General features: G+C 36.7%; 1 protein-coding gene across 2 annotated transcripts in view; it reads left to right on the top strand.

Moving 5' to 3' along the window:
- Nucleotides 1-21,870, top strand: part of LOC115216501 — a 93,428-nt gene that overhangs the window by 66,215 nt on the left and 5,343 nt on the right. For both annotated transcript variants that reach the window (XM_029785936.2, XM_029785935.2), the window contains exons 7-11: nucleotides 4,372-4,475; nucleotides 6,354-6,438; nucleotides 11,433-11,501; nucleotides 15,130-15,240; nucleotides 19,456-19,614. In XM_029785936.2, the coding sequence (XP_029641796.1) occupies nucleotides 4,372-4,475; nucleotides 6,354-6,438; nucleotides 11,433-11,501; nucleotides 15,130-15,240; nucleotides 19,456-19,614 (528 nt within the window). The remainder of the gene's footprint in view (nucleotides 1-4,371; nucleotides 4,476-6,353; nucleotides 6,439-11,432; nucleotides 11,502-15,129; nucleotides 15,241-19,455; nucleotides 19,615-21,870) is intronic.

Here is a 21,870-nt window from a genome sequence, read left to right as displayed (position 1 = left end):
ATCCCACTGAAATTTCATTGAGTCTGTTCAGAACTAATGTATCTTAGTACCACCCTTTTTCCATTCACCCCATCTCTCATTCATTATATAATGCTGCCTGTGAATCTCAAAAAGCACCAGAGATGTATCATCTCTCTGACACCGTCCCTCCTATTTACTACATATTACCAGAATAACAAGGGATGGCATTGAATCTGTCAATAACCAATCCCCACTTCCACTATCCCTAATATACTACCTCTCTCCCCAATCGACACATCTATTTATGAAGGGTAAATTTGTAATCAATACACTCCACCAACTCCCTTTCTCTACTGCTGGCCACCACTGTCTGTATCCCAGGTTTTTCTAACTGTCATCCATCAATCTCTCTAATCATCATCTATCTGTTACTATCACTCAATTTTTACCCCCCCCCCAACAGACTTTTAGCTGCCACCTCTATCTCTCTTACATTGCTTTCTCTTTCTTCCACTATTTTCTCCTACTCTGTTTCTCTCTTTATGCTCATCCTCTCTTCAGCCACTTGTCCTGGTACTATCTGTCTCTCTCTCCAATTTATCCTTTTGGGCTTTTTGCTTTGGACAAACAAAGCCGCCTCACTGGTAGACCTGATGCCATGCTAAAACACACTTAATACATTCTGTAAAGTGGATGACAAATAGGCAAAGACAACATAAGATCTAGAGGACACTTTAATGTGACTGAGGACTTGATGACCAGTCAGAGTAAATGGCGTAAAGTGGTTGGTATTAGGAAGTAGGTTTAAGTTATTTCTAGTGTTACTGAAGTCCACAAACCATATACAATTGGCCAGGATTAAATACAGGCTTTGGTAAATATATTGCAACTGTATCAAATGACTAACCTTAAGATTTGTTAACAGACGTAACAAATGAGGGGATAAGAGTGAAGCTGCCATCTTTACAAAGTAAAGAGTAATGCCTTATCACTTGGTATTAAATCCATTCACTTGATTAATATATTCTCTTTTGTTGCCAGTGATAATTTCTTGAGTGATGTAGTGGATTGATGAATTGTTGATGACAGATCTAGTTCCCCCTCAGCAGGATTTTTCTGGAATTGAGGTAATGTGTGAACATTATAATGGATTCAACTTTTAGGTTTGGCTTACAAGGAAGTAACCCCCAAACGAACAAGATGGTTCAGAAATTTTGGAGATAATTTACAGCTTGCACATCATCTCCAACTACAATAGTGTTTATATTCTTATATTCTGTAATGTCATCTGGCAACCAAGAAATTCAGAACTTTATAATTTAGTTACAGAATATCACCTTTGTTGTTTGGAGTTAGGATTATTTTCTTGAAAATGTATTCGATACATTTGTTGATTATTAAGGTTAGCAAATCCCCATTTCTGGTCTCTGCCATATCTTCATTTGATGCTTTTTTCCCAAGGTATTTCAATGATGTTTGTATTCAATTGTTTTCATTACTTCTGGTCTTATCTCCTGTCTACAGCAACCAGTAGACAGACCATGCTGCTTGATGAGCATTTTTGCTAAGAAGAAGAAGAAACATTCTCTTGAAGAGTTCAATGTTCCCTCATTACAGTTTTTTCAATAGAATATGTGTTATGTGTAGTGCATTCACAAAGAGCATGGATGCTTCATCTATTATCAGGAGAGCAGTATTTTCTATTCTTTAAGAATATTCCAAGGGAATTTACACAGATAATAATGTTTTGTGGATGGATGCAAGGAAATGGAGTTTGCTTCAGCCATTGACATAGTTTATTATTAACTTCCATGTCAATAATTTGTCACCATGCCAGATAGGATTAAATTGCACAGTTTGTGACATTTTGTGATGCAAAATTCCAACCTTGTTCCAACCATTATCTCTTATTCTTCTTTCAGCACCTGGCTAATCAAATTGTCGGCCTGGTCCATCGCAGACTTTCAATAAATTATTCTATATCACAAGTCAAGTTTTGGACTTACTCAGATTTAAATGGTGTTCTTGTTCATCTGGATTTCATGGAAGTCTCTCTCAAATGGTGAAATTCCATCTACATTCCTGAACACCATTGCCTTCTCCTCCCCTGTTGGTAAATTATAACATCTTCTGTCAACAGAACAGTCTCTCTTTAAGTGTCATGCTTGTCTCTTTGAGTCTGCTCTTCTTCTTCTCTTCTTCCTCCTCATAGCATCTTGGATGCCATTGCATTAACATTTCTGGTAATTCTTATCGAGAATGGTCATAAATTCAGGGATGCATCCTATATTAGTTTCTTCTTTCATGTCCTCTTGGGCGCATATTATTAGGTGCCAAGATATAATTACCTGTGTATTCTCAAACAAAAGGGACTTCAACCCAACGGTTCAGCTTTTTAAGTCTTCATTGAAGTAACCAAAAGGTCTGAGATATATTAATGGTAAATTCGCCACCAGAATCATATTTCATATTCATTTCAGAATATGTTTAGTTAGCTATATATGACATCCGGCTAACAACATTACTAACAACATATTACTAACAACATCTGCTTCCTATTCTCTTTGGCTCTTTTGAATTTCTTCCCTGTGGATCTTTAGTTTAATTTTCTAATCTTGTAACAATTCTTCATGTTTGATCCTCAATTCTTTGATTACTTTGACACTCTCAATATTCCTTAATTCATTTCTTCTATTCTTTCTCATTCTTCTTCAGTTATTTAATTTTTTATTCATTTTACACTCTAGTTCCTGTTCTGTCTATAATTTTCTTTAATTTCCTTCCTTCCTGTCTTTCTTTCTTTTATTCTTCCTCAACTGTTGTTTAAGATCGTCTGAATCAACCTTGAGTCTCTTCAACTCCCCTCACTGCTGCTGCTACTGTTGCATGTTTGCAATCTGATCTCTCTATAGCATCTCGGGTCCTCTACTGTTGTTGCTTGGTATTTGTCTACTTCTCTGGAATCCCTTCACCTTCCCCCATTCGATGGTTAACTTATCTTATTCTTATTTTAAACCTGCCTTTTATATATCAGCCATCACTTTTTACTTTCACACACACACACACACTCAGAAACACAGATCCTTCCACTGTCTCTCTTTAATTTCCAAGAAATAAATAAAACCGTTCACACTCACTGTGCAATATCAATTCCAGTGGAGTAAATATTTAAATAATGAAACTGCCATAACACTCCTCTTTCTTTCTTCCTTCTCTTCATCTCTCACTTCTAATTCACATTCTCCCTCTCTCTCTCCATACTCTATCTCTCACTTCTCCTCTTCACATTAAATCTCTTCTTTTTCAGTAACCCCTCTCTAGTGATTCATTACATTCAAAAGTTTCTCACAAAATGTTAATTTACACACACACACACACACACACACACACACGCACTGGTGTTTTATAACAGATTAACAATTTGACTTAAGATACATGTAAGTTAAAAAAGTTTTTAAAATTAAATGAACAGATTGTGAGGCAGACCTGCTGCTTGAAATATCTGCATATCACTTCCCTCTGTTCCGAGAAAAGATATTTAAACCTTTTGGGGTCAAACATCAATCCAAATCTAATCCATGAATGACTACATTTAGGAGAGCAACCAATCCAACCTAAATCAATGTATGAATTTGCAAGTGGTGGTCATGGTGTTACACTTATGTCACACTGGTGCCACTATAAATTTTGCTGGATTGAACTGCTTGCAAATGTTTCTGATTTATGCTGCCATGAGGAAATGGACAGAGAGAAGAACCATTTATGTTAATAATTGTGTGCCTCTGTGAGACAACAAATACCAATTGATAGGTGCCAGACTGGCTGTGTGGTCAAGAAGTTTGCTTCCCAACTGCATGGTTTTCAGTTCCATCCCACTGCATGTCACCATGGGCAAGTGTCTTCTACTATAGTCCTGGACTGACCAAAGCATTGTCAAAGGATTTACTAGAAAGAAACTAAAAGCACAGCACACCAGTGTATGCATGCATGCGTGTGTGTGTGTGTGTGTGTGTGTGTGTGTGTGAGAGTTCATGTTTCCCTCCTACTTCATGTGTCTTCATTCACTGCTCATAAGCAATATTTTTGGTAACAGTATAATTCGTTTGCAGTTGACCATGAAAAGTATGTCTGGGTTTCTTCATACGTCTTGACATTTGCAGTCTTCATAAACAAAACACTCATTCACACAATGTTGCTTGTCGAAAGTTCTCCGTGCAAGCATATCTCAGCTGTTTGTTATTACCTGCCTTGAAAACAAGCAAGGGTTGGTGACAGGAACAGCATCAGATCATAGGAAAATTTACCCCAACTGGCATGGAAAAGTAGACATTAAACTGATGATGATGAGAAATGTACTTGTATATACTAATCAATGTTCTTTACTTACAAACAATGTTTTAATCTAATCAGTTTTCAGACGATGAACCAGAGATTATGAGGACCCATTTGGAAGACCGACTCAAAGACAATGGGTGTGGCACACTCCCTGAATACCCAGAGACCAAACTATCCAAGTAAGCTGTTACATTCCATTTTGTAAACATTATACATCTGATTTTTACTAATACCTATCAACTTAGAGTTACCTTTTTTCTCTGACCATAGACTTTGACAAACAGAAATAGATTTACAAAGAATTTTGACCAGTATGATTTGCTTAATTCCAAAATGTGAGCTAAGGGAAATAACTCAAATGGGTCAGTGGCATGGCTTTAGACTGTCATGGCCAGTAGGGGAGGGTTGTACTGAATGACATACATAAAAATATTCTTAATGAACTTAAATTATTCAAAAGTTCAGTTTCTTATAACAGGGAATTGTGCCTCTCTTTACAACTAGAGGGGCTGATTTATTAAGGACACACTGGAAGCATGATAAAAAGCATTGCAGTAAATTCTGCCTCCCTAATGCATCTGTTTATAGCTTAGTGGACAGTTTTATTTAGAAATATGAGTGTTTGTTGAAGATACTTTAGAATTAGACACTTGGCAAAAATAATAGCTTTCAGTCCTGTAATGCTCTCCCAAACACCAACCAATTATAGAATGTTCTGGGTGCTAAATTGCCTAGTACACTCTGTCAAGTGATTGGTATTAAGAAGGGCATCCAACCATAGAAACCAGGCTAAAATGAGTGAGGCATATTCCTCAGACCAAACTTGGCAAATGGTAATTCTGAATAAGAACCGATTTGAACAGTGACTAGCTTTCTAGTTCATGCAAATATGGAAAACACATAACAATATCAACAACAACAATAATAATAATCCTTTCTATTAAAGGAACAGGGCCTGAAATTTGAGGGGAAGGGGACTAATCGATTACATCAACCCCAGTGTTTCACTGGTGCTTAATTTATCAACCCTGAAAGGATGAAAGCCAAATTCAACCTTGGCAGAATTTGAATTTGGAACGTAAAGACGGACAAAATGCTGCCAAGCATTTCTCCCAGCATGCTAATGATTCTGCCACCTCACTGCCTTATTGACTAATAATGATGATGATGATGATGATTGTCACCACTACTGATGATGATGACAACTGCAATGGTGTTGGTGATGATTTATACATATAAAAATGTGCGTGCGTGTGTGTGTGTGTATATATATAGGAGAATTTGTTTTTGAAAATACACCTGGAATTGAAAAATTGTTTCTAAATAAATTTATTTACATACATGCTAATTTCAACAATTTTTTGTTTATCAATGCTATAAACATATAAACAAAGGGATTTTACTAATTTAAAATTGCCAAGTAGAAAACATGTTTAAATGATTACATGCTCACAAAATTCAATGACAAGGGTAGATAAAATCAAAAAATGATTGGCAAAGAATATAAAAAATGTAGATTATTAAAAGTTCATATCTCTCTCTATGGTTTACTACTACAAGAACACACAGGCCAAAATTAACTTTTTTACTTCGCATGCTCTTCGGTTTCATCACCTGCCCTTTGAGGCAAGGTATTGTATAATGTAACGGTAAAAATAAATATTTTCTTCACAACTTCAATCACAGTTCTTTCATCTTTACATAATGGCAATCAACGAAGAACTGATCCTTACAAACTGATTATGATGCTGACATTCTCTCCTACTGTGTTTCAACTATCATTTACCATGTTATCGTTTCCCATATTATCATTTACCATAATATCGTTACACAAAGTTAATCTTTATTGTTACAATTTAATTTCAACCATACAAATTCACAAACTTCTACCATTACAAACTGGTGACAATCTGTTACATGTGTAAAATAAAATGTGAAAATTTAAAATCTTATTTCATAAGCAGAGACACCTAGCAGCATATTTATTAAGTTGTTTATTATTTATTCTGTATGAGTTAATTATTTTGACATGTTCACATTCTGACATTATTTTACAGAAAGAGAAAAGAAAACACTAGCAAAAAATTCCAGGAATGTACAAAACATGAAGAGATTTGTGATGCTTTTGATAAATTGGTGAAGGTTAGTATTTTCAAACATGTAAAAAGTATGGAAATTATTGAATATATTAGAATATTTATATTATTGTAGAATATGCAAATTAATTTCTTGTGGAAGGTCGTGGGCTTAGATTTATACAAAAATAAGGAAATTATGTGGTGTTTGTGCATTTCCCAAGGATGCTAACAATGTAAAAGAAATGAAAAGACTGAGAATCAGGTTTGGAAAATATGACTTTACCATGAGCCATCACAAACACAGTTTGGAATAAATGTTGAAGAATGTTGACTCTACAAACTGCTCTTGTATTTTTTAAAGAATTAATATCAGTGAGATTCTGATAAATTCATGATAATTAATTCTGATTATTTTGTGAAATTATAAAAGAATATACTTAGTAGTTGAACAATGTGGTTATGAGGTTGGGTCAGGTGTGGGGTCATGCACTGTTGCAGTGCATGACCCCTACGTTCAACATTTGTTGGTATATTCCTGGGTCTTCCCAGGAACCCATCAAGCAGAATCCCAGTCAGTCCCCATCTCTACAAGATACCTCCTCATCTGGGAAAATAGGAGAGAAAGGTAGAGGAAAACAGTAGGTGGGGTACAGTAAGGGCTAGAGGGCATCCTAGAAATTTAAGGGTGGGTAGTGAGATAAGAGGTGTTGGATAGCAATAGAAGTCACCTGGCAGAGTGTGCTGTTTAGTGGTAGAACAGGTTGAGTATAATAGATGAAATGGAGTGGGAGGATGTAACATGATGGGACAGTCAGATGAGTTTGGTGAGGAATAAATTTACTTAGAGACAGACAGACATGTGTAATTCTCTGGCTTGCCAAACTATCCACCCCATGCCAGTATGCAAAGTTGATGTTAACTGATGATGATGATATATTAAGGTGCATTTTGCCATGGGTGGAGAGGTCTTCTGTAGCACCACATATCTCCGATCAGCAAGGTTTTTATCATCTCCTCCACAAGAAGCTATATTTTCAAGTAGTATTCACCACTCCAACCCAAGTCCTTCTTGGTGTTCCTCTTCCACAAACTTGGAATTCTCAGCCTCCATGTACATCACATACTTGTCCTCATGCAGTACTCCTCCTTGCACCTCTACCCCTGATTTCTCTCATACCCAGTTTTTCTCTTGGCTTTATGGGCATGTTACCTTTATTTCTTTCTAATCTTCACAAGTTTTCTGCATTCAAGGCTCATGGCTCAAACCATACAACATGGCACTTCTAACACAATTCATATCATTCGCCCCTCACTCTTATCAGAAAAGCAACTGTAGTGGCTCCAAGAACTTTTTATCCAACTCATTTTTATTCTGATTAATTTCAGAGCAACCATTTCCTCTGATAATTACATCTCCTAATAATAGAAGCTACCAACTACTTTTAACGAGCCATTCAGCATTTAAGAGATCCAATTTTGAGTGTTGGGCTTCATAGAGGAAATGACCAAGACCTTTGGCATTATGTTGTGCTTGAGAAGAAGATGCATCAAGCCAAGTAAAATCGCAGTTGTGGCAGATACCGGTGTCCTGCAAATTGCACCCATGGCAGTGGCATGTAAAAGTACCCATTACATTCTCAGAATGGTTGGCATTAGGAAGGGCATCCAGCCGTAGAAACCATGCCAAATCAGATTGGAGTTCAGCTTAACAGCCCTGGTCAAACTGTCCAATCCATGCCAGCATGGACAACAGACACTAAATGATGATGTGTTCATGGCCTGTATTGTTCCAGGGCATCTGTCACATATGAAGTTCACATTCTCTGACAGTCTGCCTGTGGTTTTGCTACACCTCTTGTGCATCTGTAGTTTGCATTGGGTACAGTAAGTAGAGTTTACACTTACAGCTCAATTCCCTGAAGATACAAGAAACTGGTCATCTTGCCCATAGACTAGTCTGTGTTAGGTTTACCTGAGGCTTCTTAATTCTAGGTTTAGCCTGCAATTTCTTCTCTAATTCTATATAGATTCGCTCCCAAGCCAGTTTTAGACTCTCCTATGATACCTGAAAGAGTATAATGAGTAGGGGAGAACTGAAACCCTGTTGAATACATCTCCAAAACAATGACAACTAGAAACAGTCTATTCCTAGCCAAGTATTTTTTCTGTAATTGCCTTTCAGGGTACAAAATTAAACTGCATCACATCTCTATTTACTCTGTTATGGATTAATTATGCTATGACTCTCTTTATTACCTTCATAATTGGATCTCATAGTTTGAGTCTTCTACAATTTCCTCTCTTGAAGGCATCTCTTTTGCCTTTGTAGCAGTTTATGATGATGCTGCTGTGCCAATCACTGAGAATGACACTCTGCTGGGTTACTTGATTAACTACGTGGATTGTTACCATGTCTGCTGCTACCTCACCTCATACTTCGAGCATCTTCACTACTATCCCTGATGGTCCTGCATTTTCCCTTCCGTTCATATGTTTGTTTTATTTACCACGTTGATATCAACTTGATTTGCATCTTCCTCTGTATGTTCAGCATGAAGTAGGCCCTCTTTATTCCATGCATTCTCCATATTCAACAGATCCTCGTTATAACACTTCCATTCCACTATGTCATCTTCAAGTGATGAAAAGTGTATCTTTGTCACTTTCAATGTACTTTTCACCAGTGACACATTGGTTCTCTTTAACACATATACTAACCTTATAATTCTGAATACATCATTCCTTTGATCCTAATGTTGCAGGACATGTGTAAGTCTCTTCCTTTGTGCTTCACCCTTAACCAAGTATACCTATCATTTAGTTGTCCCTCTATCTGTTTGACAATGTTCTCTGCTACCATTTTCCTTCCAGGTCTTCCAATTCTCTTAGCTTTTACAGTCCCATCAACCATATCAAACCTTTGACTGGGACTTTACACCATCCACACATTTGATATGGAACTCTAAGCAGGTTATTACTGTCTGTGCTAAATTTTTCTTCCTACTATTAATTTAGAAATACTCTAAACTTATTCCCAATCGTGGGTTCTTCTAGTTTCCATACTTTCCCTCACCATATTGTTCCTCTATTTCTGTGTAGCTCTGACTCTGAAGCCACCATCTACTAACCTATGTTGCATCATGCATTCTTTACCAGGAAAAGTTCCTGTATTCACAACAGCCTCTCTATCATGTTTCCTTCTGAGAATGTAATCTGTCTGACTTTGGTTTATGTATTTCCCAGCTTGGTAGGTGATGAGGTAGTTGGTGCCTTTCTTGAAGTCTGTGTTGCAAATTGTTAGATCACATGTATCACAGAACTCTAAGAGTCTTTCATCCTCTTCATTTCTTGAATCATACCCATAGTCTCTATATATCATATAAGTTGTCATTGCGTTGGCCAACATGCCAGCTGGAATCACCAGTCATGATGATGAAGTTACTATCAGTCATTATTGAGTTTGTCTGCAGAAGAGTCTCATAGAAGTGGTCCTTCTGTTCTTCTGTCAATCCTGAGTGTGGGGTGTATGTAGTAATAAATGTTGCTGTTGAGTTGCCTCTTAACTAGATCTCTCCTTAATTATCCTATGGCACACTCTGACTGCCTCAGTTACTTTATCCATTTCTCATTTAACTATATGCCAACCCAACTCATACCATCACTATTTCTCAACCAGAACAAATTTGTACTGCTGTGTCTTGTCTGTGAGGAGTTTGGTTAAGGATGCTTTCCATCTAACATTTTGCACACATCTACTAATCTCCGCTTAAGCATATCTACAGTCTCACTAGATCTAACTTTGATCATGCCTTATTAAATGTCAGTGCTGGATTAACCCATTAAGCAAAATAAGCACGTGCTTAGGGCTTCAAGGGACAGGGGGACCACAGAAATGGAAATGGTTTACGGCACAAAAGAAATCACTTTAAACTTGCTAAAATAACATTCGTAATGCCTTATCTCTACTAAGTATAGAAGCAGAAGTTTTACATAAATCTAATTTTAATGATATCATCAAACACTTTGCAATAAAAAAAAAAAAAAAACGAAGGAGAAAACTTTTCAAATACAAATAAAATGGAAGCATACAAAAATAAACATTATTTTCCATCTTGCTGTGAATTTTGTTTCATTTTGAAAAATAAAAATTTATTTTATGGTTTATTATCGTTTACATTTTGAATTATTTTTGTTTACATTTTGAACCATTTACATATACTTAAGGGCACCCAAACCTTTTAAGTGCTTGGGGCCTCTATGGGTCTTAACTGAGCCTGTCAATGGTTATAACCCTAAAGTTTTGGAAGTGACAGGAAGTGGTAGGATGGAGTTTTAGTGGTAAAGTTGTGTGTTTGTGTATTGACTGCTGTTTGATGCCTTGTATCTACCAGGTATAAAAAAGCTTATAACACATGACCATGTTTGTCCATTCATGTAATTTGCTTTCATTCAGTTATTCTCCATCACATGCTCTACATACCACTATAAGTACCCCTCTGCTTCATTGTATTTCCATTAAGACTGGTACTTTAATACAAATTAAATTTTATTAAAATAAAAGCTGGCATCCGTACTAGTGGAGCGCTAAGAGTACCATCCGAGCGTGATCATTGCCAGAGCAGCTGACTGGCTTCCGTGCTGGTGGCACATAAAAAACACCATTTGAGCATGATCGTTACCTTACTGGTACTTGTGCTGGTGGCACGTGAAAAACATTTGAGCAAGGTCATTACCAGTGCCGTTGGACTGGCTCCTGTGCAGGCGGCACATAAAAAACACCATTTGAGCATGACCGTTGCCAGTACCGCCTGACTGGCCCTCATGCTGGTGGCATGTAAAAGCACCCACTACACTGTCAGAGTGGTTGGCGTTAGGAAGAGCATCCAGCTGTAGAAACTCTGCCATATCAGATTGGAGCCTGGTGCAGCCATCTGGTTCACCAGTCCTCAGTCAAATCGTCCAACCCATGCCAGCATGGAAAGTAGATATTAAACGATGATGATGATGATGATGATGATGATGAAAAGCTATGTAGTAATTATATTTTTATTATTTCAGGCCATTGCTAAACATAACCCACAACACCGAAGAACCATTGATATGAAAATGTTAACTGCTGCCTTACTTGTGAGTATTATACTTAAGAAATGTAGGCTTCTAAAATGATATTAATCTGAAATACCTGTCTTTTGAATGGTTTGTTTCTTGTCTTCTAAAATTTCACATTTTATTTCTGTATTTTTTATCCATTTCATGGCCAAAGGAATCTAACTTGACTGCACTGTAATATGTAGGTTTAAACCAATGTAAGTGGGACTTGAAGAATTTTAAAAAAACCTGGACAGTAAAGAATATGTCTTCTGCCTGTTTAGTCATGTCTGCTAAGCAGTCTCTTTTGCAAGGGGGTGGCCACCAGACAGGAAAACTTCCTGTTATAGTTGATCAAAGGAAGGTGGCAGGGTGATGCTCACAATGGACTTTGCTATCAGCTGAATATGTCTCACATGCGACAATACTGGTCAACATAACTCTACAAGTCAACATTGCTTGGACATTGAACCAATGTATTTAGAATGATTTAATTGACCTACACATTTCTGAGACAAAAGTCTGGCTGATGGTGCAACAGTGCCTGTAGAGTTTATCCAAAATTGGCAATACTCCTCTTCAACAGCAGACCAGGGATTCTTTGAAGTTGTCCATAGTCTTTGTGTTGAAAGTTATTTGGAACAGGCTGTTCAGTAAATTACCGAGAGTCTCCTTGACAATGGTTTCATACAGGCTCACCACTCTGCACCCCCACCCCATTTCCCCATAGAATGTAAGCATTGATGTAACACTGACCATGTTGTTCCACTGACAAACAACTGTGGGAGCCTGATAACATTTCTGAAACCCAGTTTTGGTCTTTGCCTGACCTGCGAATAGACAAACTGCAAGAAATTATGCTTCACAAACTAAAACTTTTAAGTATCCAGGAGCAATGCAAATTCTGCAGCTTTAATGCATGTCCATGTATCATTAGATTCAACACACCACCTCTTCAACCTGCAGCAGAGGGACCTTTTGACCATTAGATTGCATCTCTTTCATAAGAAGCAAAAGATCATGTGCTCAAATAAAAATTCAGACAAGGCATAAGGTCTGATTGTAATAAAGGACATTCCTGTGTTTGCTATCTTCACTGCAAGCTCTCTACGAGAACTTTTTAGCCTACTTATGGTTGAAACTGACCACTTGTGACCTCATCTTATCCACCTGGAGGTTGGACGACATTTAGCCCAGTGATTCATAATGTTGGTTAGCATGGACTTGCCTTTCTAGGTGCCAAGCTGCACCCACAGACGTCTGGTCAATGCATGCTCCTGTTGCCATCTCATAATCACGGTGCCAATCATTTTGATTTCTTGATGTTCATTACAGTTCTCATATGCCAATACAGTAATCCCATGCCATATTGTGGTTTGCCTATCGCACACTCAGTACATTGTGGTTTACCTGTTGCACACTCAGTACATCGGGGATTTTTCTGGCTAATATGTAAATTTATATTGCAGACTCCTCAGTATATCACAGGTTTCTGTAGCCGATAGTTATTTATATTTTCTTAGATCTTAATTATTTAAGTGGGATGTTTTGGAATGTAACATTCACAATAGTCAAGGGATTATTGTATGGCTTTTCACAGTTCAAGTGGGACATTCCTCAACACCCAGCAATGGCTGAAGAATTAAAAACAGTGACAAGAGAAGATAGCATTGATCAAGAATGGGATTTGAAATAGTTAGGATTGGTGGCTATTTATTGTGACCATTGAGCTGATGTCACTTTCAATCCACCTTCTAGAAACAGGATCAGGACCAAAGTTTTGTTTTATTTATAGAAAATGCTCTACTTATATATAGAGATAGCTGACATACCTGGTACTTACCGGGAAAGCGGGGCTTATCCCTTGGTTCCGTTCTCATAATTGTTTCACTAATCCAATAGCAACAATACAAAGAATGTAACCTTTAAAACAGTTTTTGTGCATCTACAGAGAATACCAAACTGTCTTACACAGGATCTTGTTTTTAGGAATTCCCAATAAGTTATGAATACCCAAATTGTGAAATCAGTTATGTAATAACATTAAATCAATTATCCGATGATAAGAATTCAAATAAAGTAGCCCCAAAAAGGGCTTTAATGCATCCCCAGAGTATATAGAACATAGGAGGAAATACTAATTAGGTATGTATACTAAAATCATGGAGCATGTTACGTAATAACAGGCTAATCAGATATGAGATAATAGCAATTCAAAGTAAGTAACTCTGAAAAGGGGTCTTGTGCATTCACAGAGAATATTACCCTTAGGGGCGCTAGTGTTGGTATATTCATGAATAAGTCACTAACCAAAATAAGTGGATCTATTGTTTAGGAAAATACTATTTACTTGTTTAAGGGTTGTACTGGAGAAATTGCGAAAATAACTCTAACAGTCAAATACTAAGAAATAAGCATACTCAATTTCATTTTTACCAAATAATTTAGGAAAATGAATGGGTTATTTCTTTTGGCTATATATAAGGATCCCTTCCAGAGCCCCTATTATCGATGTTTTCAACAATCTGAGTATGCCATGAGGTTTCCAGGCATGAGTTCTACTCACGTGTCATGTTTCATGAAAATCGATAAAACGATGTAGGAAGTTAGCTAACAAGTCCACAAACAAAATTTCTCACATATGTAGTAGATACGTATGTATGAATGCATATATGTATTCTCTGTGTGTATATATAAATGGATTAATATAGACATATATATATATATATATATATATATATATATATATAGATATATATATATAGACATATATATATAATATATAATATATATATATATATATATATATATATATAGACATATATAATATATATATATATATAGACATATATATATATATATATAGACATATATATATATAATATATATATATATAGACATATATATATATATATATATATAATATAGACATATAATATATATATATATATATAGACATATATATATATATATATATATATATATATACATATATATATATATATATATAGACAATATATATATATATATATATATATATAGACATATATATATATATATATATATATAGACATATATATATATATATATATAGACATATATATAATATATATATATATATATATATATATATCTATATATATATATATATATATATATATATATAGACATATATATATATATATATATATATATATATAAGCTCCTTTTTCTTTTAATGGTGCAAATGTTTGCTGCTGTTTTGTATGCTGCCTAAGCCTTATGTTTCCTGTAACCAACATAGGACAACTACTGTATTGATGACTGCCATTTAATTGTCTTCCCATCTCCAGAAAAAAAAAAAAACCAACTGCTTTTCTATAATGTTACACCAATTCTGGGAAATTCTTTATTCTTGAGATTATCTCCACTTCTCCTTCAGTGTTACTAAAGTTTCACCAGGCATTTGTTTACCTTCTCTCAAAATAAAGACAGCTTCAATTAAATCAAGAATTTATCTTGTACAGCACTTAATATATGTTACTTTGGGTTTGTTGTCCAAATTCAGGCCACTGACCACTCAGAATTAGTTCTTCTAATTCATTTTTGTGATGTACAGATATAGGTTAAATACCATTGTTGTATTAATTATAACAGATAATTTTACTAATGATTTTCATTCGTTTAGGATCCTGAGCTAAATTACCAAGACCACATCCTCCTGTTTGACAAAGTTGTTACAAGTGAACATGATATTGAGTATGTCTTTGATTATTTGGACACTAATCAGAACAATGAGGTAAGATTTGATTAATCACATCACAAATAAATATGCCACTGTTTTACACACACACACCACACACAGAGGGTGTCTCAAAAATGCATACTCACTTTTGATAACTAAGTTTTCATTTCTTTCTAGATTTTTACCCTTTGAAAATAATCCTTTCTACAAAAGGTACAATGCCTACAGTGCTGGGGGAGGGGACTAGTCGATTACATCGACTCCAGTACTTGACTGAGGAGATGACAAAGGAACAAGATAATCAGTACTGCAAAAATTGATATCCCAAAACCACTTGGAATGCTTATACATGCAGGGCCTTACTCCTACCTCTTTCTCACTGCCCCATCAAGCATTTCCCATGATTCTCATCCCCTAACACCTATCACTCCCTGTGGTACCACTTGGCTGCTGTAATCAAATGAAAGCAGACTCAGCACATATTACCCTTCTGGTGGTTATGTCCCTCACTCCCCTTGGAACCACTGCCATTCCTGATAAGCATCCCTGCCAACACTATTTTTACCAATCACCCCCTTTCTGTGCCTTCAGCCATGGCTCTCTCTCTCTCTCCTCTCTTATTTGCTATTATTCTCAATGCCTTCTCCCATCTATCATCATGGTCTCTTATGTACCTATAACCAACTCCCATCCCTAACTCATTCAAGGTCTGCTTCTTTCTATTCTCCCTATCTCGGCATCCCTCCCTCCCTGCTACCATTATTCTTTTATTTTATTCCATATCTCTTCCTGTCTTTCTCCATAGTCAGTAACCATCCATAATTTGATTTAATATCTACCTAGCAACATATTTGACCACCAGTAGCACCTCCTTTCATTATACTGACCTTACCTTGCCCCCTCCCCTCAACCTTCTGATGCAACTCTTCTACTTCCATTCACTCCCCACCCTCTGATTACTGCTCTTCCTCTATCTCTGTACTCCCCTTCCCTAAGCAGTTTACATCCTCCACCTCTTTACCTGTTACTCCTTTCTTTCTCTTCTCCCCGTCAGCCTTTAAATCTCTCACACCACTATATGAACTGCTATTGCTAATTCTTTCCCTTGATGAAGGAAGCCAGTCTTTGCACATTCCATCTGCTAATTATGAACATTACAATTACTACCTAAGTCTGAACTTCTAGAAACAGTTGTCGAGTTAAAAACTATGCATTATCTCCTTAGTATTCTGTACTTTTCACACATTATATAAATTTGTCTTTCCCTATATATTTTTAAAATTTAATTATATTATGTTTTAGTTCCCATTTTTATATATGAATATATACACACTTTCTATATCAGCCCCACTTTAGCATATAACTAGAACAGAATTTGTAAAAATTTTATAGACAAACACCAAAGAAACTCTACCTTCACAAAACAGAAAGTTTAAAATTCCTATATACCTATGAAATTACTCATAGAACAATGAACACCTAGAAAGAAACATATAAACATACAACCCTTACTCAAATATTTTCGTGAGCCTCCAAGCACACAAAGAACAACTTTCTACATACATGAGATAATGATCATTGATTAAGTAATCAGAAGATGGATTGGGGATTAATCTTTATTTTGTTCAACAATCATATTGACCCATCCTGCTGCTGTCCCTTATAGGTGGGACTCTGTTCAACATTTTGTGTTGCACCCATTTTGCAGTCTGGGTCACATCAGGTACATCCATACATAAAGTGGTGATATTTGCAAAAACAGATATCAAAACCACATTGCCAGTTTACAAAAAGTCCTTAAACAGTATGCTACATCTCTGGCTGATTTTATCTGGTGACTTAAGGAAGAGCAGGTAAAATACAATCTGACCTCGTCAATAATTAGACAGACGAGTCCCTATAACACACTGTCCCGGAAATGCCAGCTTTGTTCTGAGGAATCACTGTCTATAATGTTGACAAAAGAATGAATTATAAATAGATTTGCTGAATAACTACCCAGATGCATGTATACAATTAAACAGACATTCACACAGTACAGTGTAAACCACACCTAACTAATACAAACCAAACACAAAAAAAAAGACCATTCAAATTCACCACCACCACCCACAATTGATAACTTCATGAACTACAACCATGGATCCTATACCAAAGAAGAACGCAACATGTATTTATGGATGTTCATATAGGACAGTTGCAGAATGCAACAGTAGGTCACTAGAATATAGCTTTTTCAAAAAAATGTAATAGATTAACTAAAGAGACAAAAAATATGGTTTATTATGCTTAGATACAGCTATGTTTGTATATGTTCCTATATGACACCTCTGGAATGCAACCATGAGTCACTTCAATCTGCAATTATAAAGGTATTAGAGTATAGCTTTTTAAATGAATGTAAAACATGAATTAACAGAAGAGAGAGACAAAAATAACCTTACGATGCAGCTGTGTACAAATAAAATAGTCAATAAATAGTTACTGCTTGGAAAACTAACGAAGCAGTAGAAATACATAGATCTAGACAGGAGCACATGCACATGTATATGTCTAAGTATATGCGAGTGTGTGCATATATGTGTGTGTGTGTGTACACACATGTATATACATGTATGTATGTGTATATGTGCATATACACACATATGTAATGAGTATTTGTGTATGCCTGCAAGTGTGTATATATATATATATATATATATATACATACACACATGTGTATGTATATATAGGAATAAGTGTGTGTGTGTGTGATTCACCCTGAATGATATAGATATAGAACGTATCAAACTGTCTACAAGCAGCCCTAATCTTAAAGTAACCGTAATGACAAACTTTTAATGAAGTTATCTTCCAACCATAAATCATACAAACCACAGCTACAATTGACCAAATGGACAGGGTGCCAACATCTCTGTGTGGGTGTATGAGTGCATATATATGCATCCCAACTTAAGCTAGCAAGCAAAACAACCTTTAGCTCACTAAACACTTTAGCCTGCATATATATCTTTTTCCTTTCTCTTCCTCTTTCTGCTACCATTCCTTTGTCTTAAAACCTAATGTAACCCAATCCCTCCCAGTCCATCTCCTAATCACTTCCCCTGCAAAAAATATTTTCTTTTTTTTTCTTTCTTATCAACTGTTATTTGCTTATATTTACAAATGTTTACAATTTTTGTTATGGAAAGTTAATAGTAATGGAAATTGTAGCAATGTTTCATGGGCTAAACTCGGGATCTTTAGTGAAACACCACTTTAGGCATGGATGTACCTGATGCGACCCAGACTGCAAAATGGATGCAGCATATGTTAACCGGAGTCCCACCCATAAGGGACAGTAGCATGGGTTGAAACAATTGTTGTACAAAAAGATTAATACCAAATCTATCTTCTGGTTACTTAATTATCATTATCTCAACTAACACTGCAGAGTTCCTGAAGTAGATCCAACAGAAACACACCCTGACTGCAGATGACACCAGGAAGCCCCAACCGTGCTACTGCTCTACTCAATACTTCAACACACTATTCGACATATACCCATTAGTCCAAAATATTAAATATATATGTATATATACATGTGGCTGTGTGGTAAGTAGCTTGCATCCCAACCACATGGTTCTGGGTTCAGTCCCTCTGTGTGGCACCTTTGGCAAGTGTCTTCTACTATATCCTCAGGCCAACCAAAGCTGTGTGAGTGGATTTGGTAGGAGGAAACTGAAAGAATCCCATTGTATATATTTGTGTGTCTTTGTCCCACCACCATCACTTGATAACTGATGTTGGTGTGTTTATGTCCCCCATAACTTTGCAGTTCAGCAAAAGAGACTGATAGAATAAGTACTAGGCATACAAAGAATAAGTCCTGGGGTCAATTTCTTCAACTAAAAACCCTTGAAAGTGGTGCTCCAGCATGACCACAGTCAAATGACTGAAACAAGTAAAAGAATAAAAGAAATATATGTATACATATATATGTGTGTGTGTGTGTGTGTGTATATATATATACACACATACATGCATATACATATATATGTGAGTGCATGCATAAATCTTTACCCACACATGTATTTCTGAGCATCTTTAAATTGCAGATCTTAATTGCTAACATATTAAAACTCGTTGTATAAGAATTGATTTATTTTTATTCAAAAAGCAAAATACTCTTAGTTCCATTGCTTTTGCCATTACAGCCAAGGTCTCAATGTCATGTCATTTTCACATTAATTCACTGATTCTTGTAATTGTATTCTTTTCTTATTGTAGATCGAGTATCAAGAATTGGTTAACTTTCTTGAAACAAAAGGAATTAATGTCCAGTCTCGCTTTCTTGGATACTTTGGCAGACCAATCAATGATTTACAATCTTACCTTTCAGCATTAACAGAGACCATGTTGACGAATACTAAACGGGCATTCATAGAGGTATCGATATTAGTTTATATGTTATATTTTATTATTAGTATTGGTTCCATAATCATTTGTGTAACCACTTTTGCTGCTGCCAAGGGGCATAACTTTCTAAAAAGTTTCTTCCCTCAACTTCCATGATTTTTTTTCATTCTAACTTTTCTCAACATTAGATGTCACACTTCTTAGCCTCCTGTAACAAAGATTATCACCATAATCTTCCCACAAACCCTTCTTCCAGGTACCAGGATTAGATTTCCATGAACTCTAATGTACAAAGCCAATCGGTAAAAATCTGCTGAAATGGACCTAATACTGTACTGTATAAAAGAACCCACTCTGTTGATACATATATGAGTATCTGTTTCTTTCTGACTTATAGCTTCTTAAGAACTGTGTGTGTGTGTGTAACTACACACATGCTACTGGCAATTTCTTATCCTTTGTTGGACTTTCCATTTCTCTTTTCTGATGAAGAGCTATGCTCAAAACATCAAACTCTTTTCACCGAGCATCAAGTTTTACTCATTTATTTGAACTGACTACATATATATATATATATATATATATAATATATATATATAATTTTAATCCAAAAAGGGGAAAACAAAAAAAAAAACAACAACACGTGGAACAATTACAGTATTATTATTAATAGGCGCTCAGGAAATATGGAAGCAGGAAGGTATGACGTTTCGAGCGGAGCTCTTCATCAGAAACATAAAGAGGAAGAGAGAGGAAAGAAAGATCCCAAAGTGGGCAACAAGAGATGGAGAAAAAAAACGACTGGTGTTTACGAAGTACACATGGTGGAAGGCGGAAGTTTACGATAACAAGAGCAAAGTAGGTTTTTAAAGCCAAAAGAGTGGAGACAGGGTTGGTAACGCAACAGATGTGTGTGTATGTGTGAGTGTGTGCGTGCGTGCGTGTGTGTATGTGTGTGTGAGGCGAGATAAAAAAACAAAAAAATATGATATGTATGTTAGTGTGTGCGTCTGTGTGTAGGCGTGTGAGGTAGGGCGAACAGTAGTAGGCAGCAGACAGTGGTCAGTAGTAAGAAAATGAAGGAAGGAGGAAGGGAGGGAGGGGAAGAACTGGGGGAGTATGTAACGTGCCAGCGTGTGTTGAGTAGTAGTGTGTGTGTGTGTCCAGTGTCGTGGTTGTATTAATGGCGAGTAGATTGAAGTGTGTGTAAGAGTAATGTATATATTTAAGCAATGTGTGTGTGTGAGTGGGTGCATGTATGTGTGCGCGTGTGTGTAACAAAAAAGGGGGTGGTTATAAGGAAAAAGGACTCCAGCTGAGGGGAAGATGGAAGAGTGGTCCCGCGGAGACGGGCGTGGGAGAACCCAAGGACAGGCGACGGCCCCAGGAACGAGCGGGAGGTCAAGTCGGGTCCAAGAGCGAGGTGCATGCATGCGCGTATGGGTGCACGAACCAGCGCAAGCGCGTGTGTGCGCGTAAGTATGTATGTGTGTGGATGTGTGAGTGTGTCTGTGTGTATGTCTGGGTGTCAGTGTGTCCGATGAATGTATGTGAGTATGTGTGTATATATGTGTGTGCATAGATGTATGTCCGTGTGTGTGTGTGTGTGTATGTGTATGAGTGTGTATGTATGTACGTGTGGGTGTGTGGAAGTGTGCGTATGTGCATGTGTGTGCGCGTACATACAGGTGTGTGAGTGAGTGTGTGTGTATGTATGTGAGTGTGTATGTGTGTGTAGGATGCATGTATGTGTATGGGTGTATGTATGTATGTATGTGTACGTGCGTGTGTGTGTGTATGCGTGTAGGTGTGCGCGTGTGCATGCATGTGCGTATGTGTGCATGTGTGTGGGTATATATGTATGTGCGTATATGTGTGTATGTGCGTACATGTGTGTGTGTATGCATGTGTGTGTATGTAGGTGTGTAGGCGTGTGTGTATAGGTGTATGTATGTAAGTATGTATGGGTGTGTCCGTGTATGTGTGTATATGTATGTGTGTGTATGTAGGTGTGTGGGCGTGTGTGTATAGGTGTATGTATGTATGTCTGGGTGTGTCCGTGCATGTTTGTGTGTGTGTGTGTATGCATGTGTATGTAGGTGTGTGTGTACGTGTGTAATGTATGTGTGTGTATGCGTGCATGTGTGTATGTAGGTGCGTATGTATGTGTGTGGGAGTGTAGGTGTGTGTGTGCGTGTGCGTGTTTATGTTGGTGTGTGCGTATGTGAGTGAGTGTATGGGTGTTTGTCATGCATGTGTGTGCGCGTGCAGGCGAGTGTGTGTGTA

This window comes from Octopus sinensis, linkage group LG10 (genome assembly GCF_006345805.1).
Source record: "Octopus sinensis linkage group LG10, ASM634580v1, whole genome shotgun sequence".
Taxonomy (NCBI): Eukaryota; Metazoa; Mollusca; class Cephalopoda; order Octopoda; family Octopodidae; genus Octopus; species Octopus sinensis.
Note: the sequence above shows the minus strand (reverse complement) of the source record. Positions and strands in the feature narration are given on the sequence as shown.